The 14,482-nt window shown below is 51.5% G+C and overlaps 1 protein-coding gene across 5 annotated transcripts in view; it reads left to right on the forward strand.

The window, feature by feature from the left end:
- Positions 1-14,482, forward strand: part of RGS3 (regulator of G protein signaling 3) — a 136,747-nt gene that overhangs the window by 71,635 nt on the left and 50,630 nt on the right. For 3 of the 5 annotated variants that reach the window (XM_054500929.1, XM_054500930.1, XM_054500931.1), the window contains one exon: positions 3,957-4,079. In XM_054500929.1, coding sequence (XP_054356904.1) covers positions 3,957-4,079 — 123 coding nt within the window. Of the gene's footprint in view, positions 1-3,956; positions 4,080-8,477; positions 11,705-14,482 lie in introns of those variants that run through there. The other 2 variants (XM_054500932.2, XM_054500938.2) reach the window with 1 other exon arrangement.

Here is a 14,482-nt window from a genome sequence, read left to right on the forward strand (position 1 = left end):
ACAGTTATACGAAAAGCTGCCAGTGAACTCTGCAGCTGCTCTGAGACCCAGCTACCTACAGAATTTCTCCTGGAGGCTTTGCATTCTGGTCGCCTCTTGGTCCAGTCTGCAAGGGGGAGCATTCCTGCCAGCCACAGGTGTGACAGCCTGACCAGGTGATGAGACCTCCCCAGGTGTTGGAGATGAGATCCCAGCATGTGGTTCTCCAAGGCTTTGAGCTGGAGCTCTGCTTCTCGTTGGCGATGAGACTCAGGGAGGTCCTTAGCTGCTCTGAACCTTGGCCATTCCCTTCCATAAAATGGGGACAACAATCCATGCCCTTCCTGCCTCTTCAGTGCATTGCCAAGATCAGCATGAGATCATGGGTGGGAAAGTTCTTTTTTTTTTTTTTTGAGACAGAGTCTCACTCTGTTATGCAGGCTGGAGTGCAGTGGTGCGATCTCAGCTCACTGCAACATCCGCCTCCTGGGTTCAAGTGATTCTCCTGCCCCAGCCTCCCAAGTAGCCGGGATTACAGGTGCACACCACCATGCCTAGCTAATTTTTGTATTTTTAGTAGAGACGGGGTTTCGTTGTATTGGCCAAGATGGTCTCAAACTTCTGACCTCAGGTGATCCGCCTGCCTCGGCCTTTCAGAGTGCTGGGATTTCAGGCATGAGCCACCGTGCCCAGCTGGAAAGTTCTTTTTGAAATTGATAATCAGACAAAAGGAATTATTAGTAAGGCAGAATTCCTGCTTCAGAACAGAAAGAGAAGAGGACATGGAGGCTCAGGGAGATTAAGGAATCTGCTAAAGCCCACCCAGCTGGGTAGAAGCAGGGCTTGGAGGCTCGGGCCAGGGCCAGCTTCATGGAGTGATGGCCTTTCCAAGCTGGAAGGGACCACAGTTCCTGCCTCACCCCCCACCTTTACATGGGAACACTGGAGACAGGGAGCAGAGGGCCTTCTGGTCAGCATCTGCCTCACCCAGCTTCTCCCTGGGAAATCTTGGGGTCTTTGGCTGGCCATATCCTTCCCCTGCCATGGGCTAGAGGGTTCTGGGCAGCGGAGGGAAGCTGTTGTTAAGTGGAAGCTCCAGGAGTGCCTCAGCACACCACCCAGTTCCCTGAAACCAGCAGCCAGGGCTTTCTTTCCTCTTTCCCCGGATGCTTTTAGGAAGATCAACTTCTGAGCACTTTTGGGCCTGAGAGGAATGGCTGGCACTCAGCATGAGATGTGCCCCCACTCTGAAGGGTGGCATTCCTGAGGGTTGGGTTGGATGCAGGGTAGAAGAAGTCCCTAGATATTATCAGCTGATGCGATAGTCCACCCCAGCTCAAGGCCTGCATTCGCTGTTTCTGGAACAGCTTCTCCCAAACATTGTTTTTGCTGGCCCCTTCTTACCGTTCATGCCTTAGCTTGTGTGTTGCCCTTTCTAAGAGGCCTTTTCTGATCACCTCAAGTACGACCTCTCCCTTTATGACCTTGGTGACATTTTCACAAGTTGTAATTACAGTTGTCCCTTGGTATCCACCAGGGATTTGTTCCAGGACCCCACAGATACCAAAGTCCAAAGATGCTGAAGTCCTTGATACAAAATGGGGTAGTATTTACATATAACCTATACACATCCTTCCATGTACTTTAAATCATCTTTAGATTACTTGTAATACCTAATACAATGTAAATTCTATATAAATAGTTGTTAAACTTTATTGTTTAGGGAATAATGGCAGGAAAAGAAATCTGTACATACGTAGTACAGATGAGATTTTTTTTTTTTTTTTTAGACAAGGTCTGCCCTGTCACCCAGGCTGGAGTGCAGTGGCACAATCATTGCTCACTGTAGCCTCAAGCTCCTGGGCTTCAGCAATCCTCCCACCTTATCCTCCCAAGTAGCTGGGACTACAAGCGCACACCACCACACCCAATTAATTTTTTTTTTTTTTAACTTTTTATAGAGACTGGGTCTCACTGTGTTTCCCAGGCTTGTCTGGAACTCCTTGGCACAAATGATCCTCCTGCCTTGGCCTCCCAAAATGCTGGTTTACAGATGGGAGCCACTGGGACCAGCCTAAAATATTTTTTCAAATATTTTCCATCCTCTGTTGGTGGACTCAATGGATGTACAAACCATGGATAGGGAGGGCTGTATATTATTTCTTTAATTGTTTATTTGTATAAATAACAAATATTATTGTCTTTGCCCCTAACCTGAGAGCATGGGCTTAATCTGTCTCATTTACCTCTTTATTTCCAATGCCTAGGACTGTCCCTGACACAGAGCAGATGCTCAATAAATAGTTATTTTATTTTATTTTTTTTTCGAGGCTGAGTCTTGCTCTGTCACCCAGGCTGAGTCTGGCCTTGTTACCCAGGCTGAGTCTGACTTTGTCACCCAGGCTGGGGTACAGTGGTGCGATCCTGGCTCACTGCAACTTCTGCCTGCCAGGTTCAAGTGATTCTCCTGCCTCAGCCTCCTGAGTAGCTGGGATTACAGGCGCGTGCCACCATGCTGGCTAATTTTTGTATTTTTAGTAGAGATGGGGTTTCAGCATGTTGGCCAGGCTGTTCTCGAACACCTGACCTCATGATCTGCCCACCTCGGCCTCCCAAAGTGCTGGGATTATAGGCATGAGCCACTGCGCCCAGTCAATAAATAGTTATTAAAAAAATGAATTACTGAATAGTAATACTAGTGACTGTTTGTTGAGGCCTGATTGTTGTCCTCCTTGCTTTCCCTCCTAGTAGGTCTGAAAGCCAGGTGATGCCATTATATCCCCATTTCACAGGCAGCTTGGTACTTTCCTGAGGTTGACAGCTGGGAAGTGGCACAGCTGGGATTCAAACCAGGCCTGTCCAACTGCAAAATAAGAAAGGGCTGGGTAGAAACACTGTCTTTTTTTTTCTGTTCCAAGGGATCAGCTGATGCTCTTAGCTCCCTGGCTGAGTTCATCTAATCGCAGCCCTTTGGGGTTATAATCAAATTCTAGTGGAGGCAGACAAAGCTTGTAATCCCCTGATGAGAGTACCCGGTTGTGGGTGGCAACCCTGGGCATGTACCACCATCCCTACCCTGCCCCTAGCACACTCTGCTTTAGGGGTGGCTCTCTGGGTCCCCGAAACTCCCTGGTGCTTGTGCCAAAGCTGACCTGGATTTGACCTTATCCCAGAAGTCCCTCCTGGCAACCAGAGCTTACCAAGGCCATTGCTTGCTAAGCACTATATGAGGCCTAGATGAAAAAGGCCTTTCTAGAAGGGGTTTATAGTTTAGTTGGGGAGAGGAGACTGTAGTACTTAACAAGATTAAATAGCGAAGTGGGACCTAAATGTCAGCAGTGCCTGGGATGTTGCTGCCCTCGACTGAGCTGAACAGTCACAGTAGACTGAGATCATGTGCTGGGCAGTGGGGCTACAGAGGGCCACATGACTCTGCCCGTCAAAGACTTTCCAAAGGACCCTGAGTTGCTGTTTGGGGTCTGTTGGTATGCCCGTCCAACCACCCGTTCAGCCTTGGCCTTGGGATCAGAGAAGAGTGCTGTGAGGGAGATGGGTTCTGTGAGCCGGGGGAGGTGGGGAGGGTTCCTGGCTCCACAGAGAATCAGCCTGAGGCCCTGGCCCTCTGGGCTCCCCACGTGCTGCCCCAGCTGCTGCTTTGTGCTGCCTGCCCCTGGGGGTGACCTCATCGGCTCTGTCCTGCTCTCCACAGGCCTCTGCTGTGTTGGGAGCCACTGCCTTCCTCCCCTCCCCCAACCTGTGGGCCCACAGCTCGCCAGCTGGCCCTTGAACCCACTTCCCTGCGCCTCTGGCTGCCTCAATGTCACTGGGGATTAGTGTGCATTTGCGGCTTTTGGTGGACACTCCCCTCCCGGCTGCAGCCTCACCCTCTGGAGCCCAGGGATGGGCTTGGGCCTGGGAGCCCCCTGAACCAAGGAGCAGCCCTGACCGTCCGTTTCTCTATTTTTCCCTGACGTCAGAAGGCAGAGTGCTTATTCACTTTGGAAGCGCACTCGCAGGAGCAGAAGAAGAGAGTGTGCTGGTGCCTGTCAGAGAACATCGCCAAGCAGCAACAGCTGGCCGCGTCGCCCCCGGACAGCAAGGTAAGGGCCTTGACAGTGGCTATGGCCTGGCTGCCTCGTTTCCCCTCAGCCAGCCTGGACCCTTGAGCCTCTGCCTTGAGCTGGGGGCCAGCCTGAGCTTCCAACTTGGCTCTGGGCAATGAGCTCTTGGCAAGTGGGGGCCTGTGCCCGAATGTCTCTCCCCCTTGGCATGTCATTGGGTCTGCTGAGTGGGTCTGACAGTGCTCGTGTAGAGCGACAGAGCCAAATTAAGCGTGGCCCATCAGTTCTGCACTCTGTTCTTCGGTTTGCCTATGGCAAGGTTTAATTTGGGCTGGCCTCCCTGATGCTGCCTGGCATGCGTTCACCTCTGCCATTGGGTAGCCTGTGCCCGGGGGCAGCACACTGGTGTTTAACATTGGCCCCAGGCGGATGCAATAGAGGGGATGTTTGCGGCAGAAGCTGTTGTATGCTGTATAGTTCCATGTGGGCCAGAGCCAAGTAGAGCCGAGTGTGGACTGCTGGGGGCTGGGGACTGGCTGGCAGGAGCACCAGGGAAGATTAGAGACTCCCAGGGGAGGCTGTTCTGGGCCAGGCACTGCTCAGCCCATCCAGTGCCTGGGGAGAGGGGATGGGATAGGAGCTGGACCACACAGCCTTCCCCTTTGACACTCCGATGCCAGCCACAACGTACAGTTATATTACCCCATTTGTGAGTCATTCAGGTCCCTTCTTTTGCTAAAAGTGCTGGCCATGTGGGAATTGGGTCTGGTTGGCTGCAAAAGTTGCTGAGGTGGTTGCTCTGCTGGATCTGGGCGAAGAGGAGAGATGAAAGAAAGCTGAAGCCTGTAACTTGCTGGCCTTTTTGCTTCTCCCTGGTGCACTCAGTCCCCTATGCCATGGGCAGCAGGCCTACGCAGGGGGCAGTGGGGGGCAGGCCTGCTGAGGCAGGAGGTGGGGAAGAGGCAGTTGGCAGCCTCTTCTGAGGGCCAGTGGTGGACAGCAGCTCCCCAGCTATTCCCGAAAGGAGTGAGGATCTGAGAGTTACATCATGTTAGCTGTGAACATCCTCTTGTTTTACACTAGTTAGTGGCAGGAATAACTGGATGAGGGAAGACAGTAGGAAGAGCACGGACTTCTGAGCCACCCTCTACCACCAACTGGCAGTGGGAACTTGGGCAAGTCACTTTGCTGCTCTGTGCTTTGATGTCCCCATCAGTAACCTGGGACAATAGTCCTTCCCTCAAAGGGTTGTTGTGAGAATGAAATGAGAGGGTGCATATACGGGCTATAGCACAGTGCCTGGTATGCAGTAGGCACTCGCTCAACCATAGCTGTGGGGAATGCATTGCCCCCTGCCCAGCCCCAGGTGGTTTGTTGCAACACTGGCTGGTTGCCACTGTCAGGTTCTTCTACTGAGCAGAGACCTGTCCCCATGCCTATAGGCTGCCCTGCCCCACTGATCCTGGGTTGGTCACAGTCAGAATCCAGGCCACTTCCTCTTCATTGGGGTGGCCCCTGGGACGTCGAATGGCTGAACCTATGCCCCCAGTTTTTTTTCCTTTGGGCTTGTGCCTCCTTTTCTGGGGGAAAGAGCTCTTTGTGCCTCACCATCAGAGTTTGCTGACTCTGGAGTGTGTTAGCAGCAGCCTTCTCAATACCTTGAAGAATCTCTTCATCTTCAGGTTTGGGAGGACAGAGGGTGACTGAAGGCAGGCTGTTTCTGAGGCAGGTTGTGGTCCCTGTAGGGCTTTGGGCTTGGCTGGCTGACCCTGGAAGGGCCCCAGGGTTTGAGGCCTGGCTTCAGGGCCACACTAGAATGTATGGGAATCCTGGGCAGAGCAGTTTGGACACCTCTTCAAACCCAAACTCTTCAAACACGTGTTCCATGGAGAAGCTGTGTGCTGGACAGGAGAAGGATGAAGGAGGGGGCCCGAGTGCTGGGACAGCCTCAGAATTACCTCCCGGGCCTAAGAACTGGGCCTGGAGCCACACTGGCACACCCCACTTGGGCCACCCTCCTAAGAAGGCCATGATGTAACTGTCTTTTGTCAGGCTGGCCCTAGAGGTCTCACTGCTCAACCTTCCCCATCCCTACTGCCACCATGCACATGCAAAGAGTCTTAGCAACTTACTCATTCTAGACGCTTACGGAATGCTTCCTGAGAGGAATTCCAGTACATACGATTCTCTCCAGCCCTAGGTAGTTCTAGCAATGCTTTAGCAACCTCACTGACAGGGCCCACCTGGCTTTCCAGCTGGTCCACAGCATTGTCTACTTGCGCTCAGTTCCGTCAGTTCCTGGCAGCCTCGGGGTGACCAGGAACCTCTTTACCAAGGGCTGGCCACTAAGGTCTCCGTCTCCAGGGCAGAAGAAGAAGGGCCAAACAGAGCTTGGAGGCTGGCTGCTTGCTCTTCAGGTATAAGGGTCCTGCTGGACCGATCTGCTCTGAGACGGAGTGTCGCTCTGTCACCCAGGCTGGGGTGCAGTGGTGCGATCTCAGCTCACTGCAGCCTCTGCCTGCTGGGTTCAAGCGATTCTCATGGCTCAGCCTCCCGAGTAGCTGGTACCACAGGCACATGCCACCATACCTGGCTAATTTTTGTATTTTTAGTAGAGATGGGGTTTCACCATGTTGGCCAGGCTGGTCTCGAACTCGTGATCTCAAGAGTAGCACACCTTTGAATGCCTTTCCTGTGTTCTTTCTGCGGATGCTCCACCTTCTGCTGAACAAAGGAAAACACTGCCTAGACCCCCCACCCCACCCCTGCCCCACCCAAATGCCTCTCTGGGAAAAGGGGGTTTGTAAGGCAACTCCCCAAACTCTCATGCTCCTTTCAACAATGTCTGCTGACACCCAGATGTGGGGGATTCTTTAAATATCTTAAGGAATGTAAAGCTCTTCCCAAATGCACAAAACGCAATAAGTGCAATTTACCTTGAAGATGAAATATATGCTTGTTGGGAAGGTGGAGGGAGTCAGGGGAAGATGGACTTAAAGAACAGTTGGGAGGTCACTCCCTTGCTGTGGGACCTTCAGCAGCCGCTGGCTGCTGTGGCCTCAGTAGTCCCATCTGGGCACTGGGCCCATGGCTCTTTCTATCTCTCCAAGCTTTGTGATTTTCTTGAAAGCTGAGGGCCGGGGGCCATCTAGTCTCCATTTTTTGTAGAAATAAATGAATACTTTCTCTCTTGTCTCAACTTCCTACTCCTGTTCATCACCCGCTCCTTCCTCTTCAGAGCTCTGCCCCTCTGTTGCTTCATTATCTGTAGCTGGAGGGTGCCTACCTTTCTTCTGCCTGGGAATCCTTGTACTAAACTCCCTGCATGGGGACTGCTGCGAGGCTTCTAATCTAGAATAACTCAGAGCTGGGCCCACCTGTGGCCATTCAGGTTCTAAGCTAGAGGCGAGAGGCAGTTATATATTCTTTTGATTATTCAAGCAAGTATACATAATAAATGCCTTCTCAGTGCCAGATACTGGTTTAGATCCTTTGGGGTCACAGAGATGAATGAGACCTGGTCCCTGTCCCTATGGAATTCTCCTAATAGGAGAGAGATGAGGAGGGCACTGGAGTGGTGATCTAAGCATGAAAGCCATGCTTGCGGGTCCTAAGAAGGATCCAGTGGGGTCCTGGCTATCCAAGCATCATCCGTGCCGTGAGCCTCCTGCTCAGTACCCTTCATGTGCCTGGTGCTGGGCTGGGCTCCAGGAAGCCTTCTGAGAAGCATGGAAACCGAGCCCTTAGGATGAGAAGGGCAGACACAGTGCAGTGGGGCCTGGCCCCATTCTCAGGGCAGGTCCTGTGCTCCACGGGGAGGGACGCACAGAGCAATCCGTCACCCCCTTTCCTCAGGAGATCACAGTCTGGAGGCGGAGACAGACATGACAGATAATTCAAAATAACACAGTAAGCAATGTGACCTCAGGTGAGCCACTTAGCCTCTCTGAGACTCAGTTTTTGCATCAGTAAAGCGGATGGATTAAGAGGCTTCTTGTGAGGATTGAACTCAGGATGTGATTTGCAAAGTGGCGTGCAAGACAAGGTCTGAACTAGCCTCTATGATTCTCACTGTCATGGTTTTAAAGTGCTGTCCATATGGGAAGATTCATCGGGGGCCTTGTTCATTGAAGCTGCTGCTGGTGCTCGGAGCACATATGACAACTGCTCCATGTCACTTCCTGGTAGACACCTGCCATATTCCAGGGGCTCAGGCAGGGAAACTGAGGCCTCCTTGTCTGCTCTGGCTCTAAGACTTCTCCCAGATGTGACGGTGAGGTGCGTGCCACCTTGTCATCTCTACTGGGGCCACTAGAGACAGCCCTGGAGATGCCAGGGTGTGTGAGTGCCTTAGAAAGGAGCAGAGGCAGGTCCTGCAGTCAGGCAGCCCGGCCTGAGTAGACAGTGAGCTAATTCCAGTTCTGTCTGGTTCCACAGAAACTCCACCCTTTCGGCTCTCTCCAGCAGGAGATGGGGCCGGTCAACTCAACCAATGCCACCCAGGATAGAAGCTTTACCTCACCAGGACAGACTCTGATTGGCTGAGCAAACCCAAGGGCAGGACTCTGCTTCTGGCAACTTAACCCTTTCTTGGGCATCCCCTACCACACAGTAACCTCACCTCAACTGGACCTGAAACAGAGGACCAAGATGGTGGGTCTAGGGTCATCTGAAGGGAGTGGTCCCAAGGGTGCATGTGGATGTCAACAGAAGGACCACAGTGGTGTGTGAGAGGCCTTGTGGGCATGCGGAGACTGGCAGCAGAAAGCCCCAAGAGGAGAGGACTCAGAGGCTTCTTCCTTCCCAGGAGGAGGAGGAGGAGGAGGAGGACATTCCACATCTGGGCTTCCAGTGGTGGCTCCCGGACCTGCCTTGGGGGCAGCAGGAGAGGTTGGGAGAGGTCACCCTGATGAAGAACATTGCCATGATCTGCCGCTGCCAGAGGACATCTCCGCCCATCCACTCATTTTCCACCTGTACACATTAGCTCATTCATTCGATGGATATTTTGGGTGCATCTACTTTATGCCAGGCTCTGTGCTAGGAGCTGGGGATACTGTGGAGAAAAAGTCAGATATGGTCTCGCTCTCATCAAGATTTCAGTCTAGCTGGGAGTGAGCGTTAAATAAGTCAACACCAACACACACACATGCACACACGTGATGGCAAGCTGTGATCATCTATGAAAGAAAAAACACAGATTTCTTTAAGAGGGAATTGTACTTAGAGTGCTGTGTGTGGGGGTGGGGATGGGGAAGGACATAACTTTTAAACCGAGACTTGTGGGCTGGAGAGGAAGGAGCCAGTCCCGGACTTGGGGAAGAGTGTTCCCGGTGGATGGAATAGCACGTGAAGAGTCCCGGAGATGGGAAGGAGCTCAGCGGGCTGGAGGAATGGGGAGCAGGCCAGTGTGGCTGGAGCTTAGTGAGGGGCAAGACACAGTGGGTGAGGGCCAGACTGTGCAGGGTTTGGTGGTTGATGTCTTGTTGATTTCATTCTAGATACACTGGGGAGCCATCGAAGGCTTTTGAGGAAGGGAGTTGCAGGCATGTTTTTACAAGATCTGTTTACACATAGGAGGGGCCCAAGTGGGTGTGAGATCAGTTAGGGGGCTCGTTCAGTTCTCCAGGTGAGGACTGTCCTGGTGGCTTGTCCTGGATGGTGGCTGGGGAGGTGGGTGCCTGAATGCCAGGCTCTGGAGAAGAGATGACTCCCTGCCCCATCCCCCTGCCTACCCTCCTCCTCAGTGGCCCCTCTCTCAGTGGATGTGAGTGAGGATTAGGACCTTCCTCACAGAGCCACCTTTTGGCCAGGCCTCAGGGGGGATGTTGGGGGCAGTGCTGAGTTCTAGGAGTGTTCCTGGAAGTTGGGAGCAGTGAGTGCTCAGCCTGGCCCAGGTGGGAGAGTTCACTGCTGCTCAGGCCTTAGCAGGGGCTGCTGTGCTGTCTTTCCGTCCCATGCTGAGCATTGTAATAGGAAGCTGCCATACAGTGCCCTGGAAACTGACTTGGCTTGCTTTCCATGGGGCTTCCAAGGGCCAGGGACTGGGCTGGGGGTGGCCTAGCAGCTCTAGTGGAGACTGTGCTGCCACAGGGCTGAAGGAAGACCAACCAAGGGGACAGCGGTTTGAGCCCAGCCCACTCACTGCCTGCTGCACCTCCAGCTGGAGCCCAGGGTTGGGCAGCTCTCATACTCTTATCTAACTGCCAGACCTAGAGGGAGGGAAGCCCAAGGCTGCAGGTCTGAGGGACACGGCTCATGAGCAAAAGGGTATCAAGAGGATTAGAGACACTTGCAGAGGAAAAGAGGGTCAGAGAGGCTGAGGGCTGGCTCAGGCCAGAGAGGCTCCCTGACCTTGGACATTGTTTGTGTTGTGTAAGACCTCAGCATCTTTAGAGAAAGGTTCTTGTGCCCCTGTGAGCTTGCTCAGCTGCTATGGCCACTTGAACCCCAAAAATAGTGGCCTACAAGAGAATACACCCCTTACTTCCCACTTATCCTCCTCTCAACCTAGGAAAGGTCAGACATATTGACTCAACAGTCTAACAGGGGATGGGCTGGATCTGCCTGTGACCAGACCAATGCCCCCCACCCAGCCGGGGAGCAGACGCTGCCTGAACTGGGACCAGTGATACACAGCATCTCTGTCCACCAGGGCTCAGCCCGTGGCGGGGATTTGTGAGAGGCTGAGTGGCTGGGTCTGCACAGACAGCAAGCTGCACTTTGATTTCATTTGATTCCCTTACAAAATGACATTAAGGGGAATGTGAGGCACAGGAGACTCGCCTGTCTGGGAAGGCAGCAAGCTCGTCTCTCCTGGACCTGGTGACCTACCTCTGTCTACCAGACAGTTGCAGAGGACAGGAGCTCTGGCCACAAAGAAATGGACAATCTGAATGCAGCACACAGCCCTGGGGACAGGACTTTTCACCCTGCCTGCCCTGACAAGCTGCTGAGTTGAGCAGATGCTCACATCAGGGTCCCAGGTCCGGCTGTTAGGGAAGTGGACATCAGTTCCTGGTGGGCCCTGGGCAGTGACTGTGGTGAGCCACAGCACCATTGCTGCTCTGCCTCTCAAATCGATGGAACAATTAATTTGGCTCCACAGGCTCGAGAAGGTGAAACATGACCTGATGGCCACTGCTGTCCAGCATCCCAGTCCATCCTAGCTGTCCAGGATGATGAACAAGCTATCGAAATTGCACTTGAGAGCTATAATCACGGGAAGCATTGCTGAGCCCCTCCCTGCTACATAAATCACGCTAAGAAGCACACAATGGCCTCTTTCCTGATGGGCCAATTGTCTTGGTTTGGTGTCTCAGGCCCAGGAGCTGGGAGGATGGGAGCACAACCATTTATTGTTGGAAAGACCATCTGTACAACTTGAATACAAAGTGATTCTTTTAGTTCCCCACACATCCCCGACCCTCTGATCCCATTTTCATGGTTTTTTTTTTTTTTTTTTTTTTTAATGTCTCAGGCTCTGGTTCTTTTAAAACTCTTCATCTATCCTGTAAGCCATCAGGCCTGGATCTCTGCTGGCCTGGGTCTTTTGGCCATTTGGGAGTTGGGACATTGCAGACCTTTTGGAAATAATGACATTTATTTATATATGTCTTATATTTTTATTCTTTGTTTTTCCCCATAAATTCTATTACCAAAGTCCTCATTTGTCACACATGTCACCAAGGCACCAAGAGGGTTTTGCAAAGTGAAAACGCAGGCAATTTTGCAATGTGGAAGGGCTCCCCACAGCGAAAGTCCCACAGTGAGAGCCTAAACTTTGGTGATGGCAACTGGGATCCCCAGGCATGATCTCCCCCCAGCCTCCCAGCAGCCTTGTTTTATGGATGAAAGCGACCAAGGCTCTGAGAAGTTAAATGTTTTATCCTAGGTCACACAGCTGGTAAGGGCCAAGCTTGCCCTCAAGCCAAGGCCTTTGAACCTAATCTATTGCTCATTTCTGATAAAAAGATTTGCCTTTTAGGAATAGAAGTAAGAGAAATCAATAATCTCCAGGAAGGGTCAAGAGAGGGATATCCGGCATGTCAGAAGCTGTGGCCCATCAAGCTGTAGAGGGAATGCTTTTAGGATAAATAAAATAAGATGCCTTATTTTCCACCCAGTGGAGAATAAACTTCCAGAATGCATTTTCCTGAGGGTGGCACAGGCTGAAAAGATCAATAGCTTCCCACAAGATTTGAAAAAAAGCCTAAAATGAGAGATCAGATTGAGCTCCTTAAGACAGGTTCTCAGGGAGCTCTGGAATGGTTAGGTTACACCCCTTCCCCTTTTGAATTTGGCATCAAAAGGATCAGCAGACAGAGTCATGAAGTGCCTGGCGGTGATGGAATATTGGCCAAAGGCAGAGAGGTATAGCTTCAGGCTCAGGCTGGCTTGTGCCCAGCGTAAGTACTGGAAGGAGGCCTTTGACCTGAGACCAGCTGAGGGCACGGAGAGGGCCTGCCCATGCTGAACTTGCCAGGTTTTGTGCCCAGATTTTGCTAATTGACTGATTTAGAATCTCAGCCCTGAATAAAGGGGAATCAAATGGATCTGATTTCAGCCATCTCCCCCAAGAGATGCAGACTCTTCTCCCTGAAAAGCTGTTTCCAGGCAGCCTCTAGCTCTCCTCCCCATTCCTTGCTGCTGTCCTATCAGTGGACGGACTGCCTTCTTCGCTGTCTTGCTCTTGGTCTCAGCCGTCTTGCTATTGTTTTTTTAGCCCCTGAAGAAGACAGTGCAACCTTACCCTCTATCCTGTCTTCGCCTTCTCTTCCTTGAAGACTTTCTCTGAATAGGGCCATCCATCCTCCAAACTGTTCCCAGATCCTTGGTTTTAAAGGTAGAATGATAACATAAGGTAACCTGGTGGACACTTACAAGATGAGCCAGGCACAGGGTCAAGCTTTTTACCTACCCTGTCTCATCTAATCCTCATGCAGACTTACAAGGTGTGTTATCCCTGTTACACATTTACTCTCATTATGCCCAATTTAGATATGAAGATGCTGAGTCTCAGAGAAGTTAAGAAACGTGCCCAAGGTCACACAGCTAGTGGGTAGCTAGGATTGAAACTTGGACGGCCCAGCTCCAGGGCATCTGCTTTTGATTATTTTGCTATATGGCTTTCCTGTAACTGCAGACCATCCAAGCTGGGAGGGCCAGGGAGACTGGACTGTCACACTCCTGCTTAAAGACCATTGTGGGAGGCCACTGTCTTCAGAATAAAGCTTGGCTTTCCAGGCTCTCCTTGGTAGCACTACACTCCTGCTTTGCACCCGGAGCCCAGCCACACCATACTATTTCCCCTTCTCTAAACTCACTGTGCACATTCACAGTTAGGGTGTTTGATCTGCCTGACGTTGACTGCCTTCCTTGGCTGTCCCTGCCGGATGCAATCCTCAACCTTCAAGGCTTAGTGGCTCCTCTGAGAACACCTTTCTCAGGCATGCATCAGGAGTCCTGACTTCCCCCTTCGTGGTTCCCAGAGTACTTTTTCCCCCTTAGCACAATTCATCCTTAGCATTTGGATGACTGTGAGCTTCTTGGGAGCAAGTGGATGTTATATTTTATTTGTCTTTGATTCTATTGTTGTCCAGTCCGTAGTAGGTGCTCAGTAGAGGTTGTAGGATTGAATTAGGCTGTCCAGTTCAACTCTCCTATATTCTAGAATTTAGACGAGGAAACATGTGCAAAAAGAGAAGTGACCTGGCCAGGGTCATGGGAAAAGTTAGTGTCAGAGCCAGGACTAGAGCTCAGGTCTCCTGATTCTTTGGATTCAGAGCTTTTTCTGTTGCACCTCAGCTTTATGGAGACCAGACATGGATCTGCACTTGGCTTATGAAGATCTGACCAGGTTTACTTCAGGGTCATGGATACCACTGTGTTCCCATGCTGACACTGGGGAATTCCCAGAGGGAAAGGCAGCCCAGTTGGAGCTGCTGCTGTAGGTTGCGGGGCTCACCTCTCACCGAGCCCCTTGCTCGCAGAGAAAACCAGCGAGCGATTCTGAAAATCTTGCCTTGAGTCCTGATTTTGCTGGTATTCACTGTGTGACCTTGAGCAAATTGCTTCACATCTCTGATCTTCTGTTCCTTTACCAAGAAAAATGAGGGAGTTGAATTCAGATGGTCTCCAGGAGTCATCTGATTCCAGAATATAACAATAAAGATGAGGATAAAGTAGCTACTCCCCTCAGAAAAGGTGGAGATCCAGGTCTAGGGGGAGAACTGGCTAGGTTCTTCATCATAGTCACTGTCTTGAGACACATAGGTGTTCCATGGAAACAGTTCCATGAGGGATTTCAGAGGGGAGAATGGGCAGACTGCAAAGCCTCGGTATTCTAATACCAGGCAAAAAGAAGAAAGGGAACAGGCATTTTAGTTTTCACATTGAAACAGAGTGTATGTGTATGGCCCTATGCAAATGTTGTTCCTGGT

Source organism: Pongo pygmaeus, chromosome 13 (genome assembly GCF_028885625.2).
Source record: "Pongo pygmaeus isolate AG05252 chromosome 13, NHGRI_mPonPyg2-v2.0_pri, whole genome shotgun sequence".
Classification (NCBI taxonomy): Eukaryota; Metazoa; Chordata; class Mammalia; order Primates; family Hominidae; genus Pongo; species Pongo pygmaeus.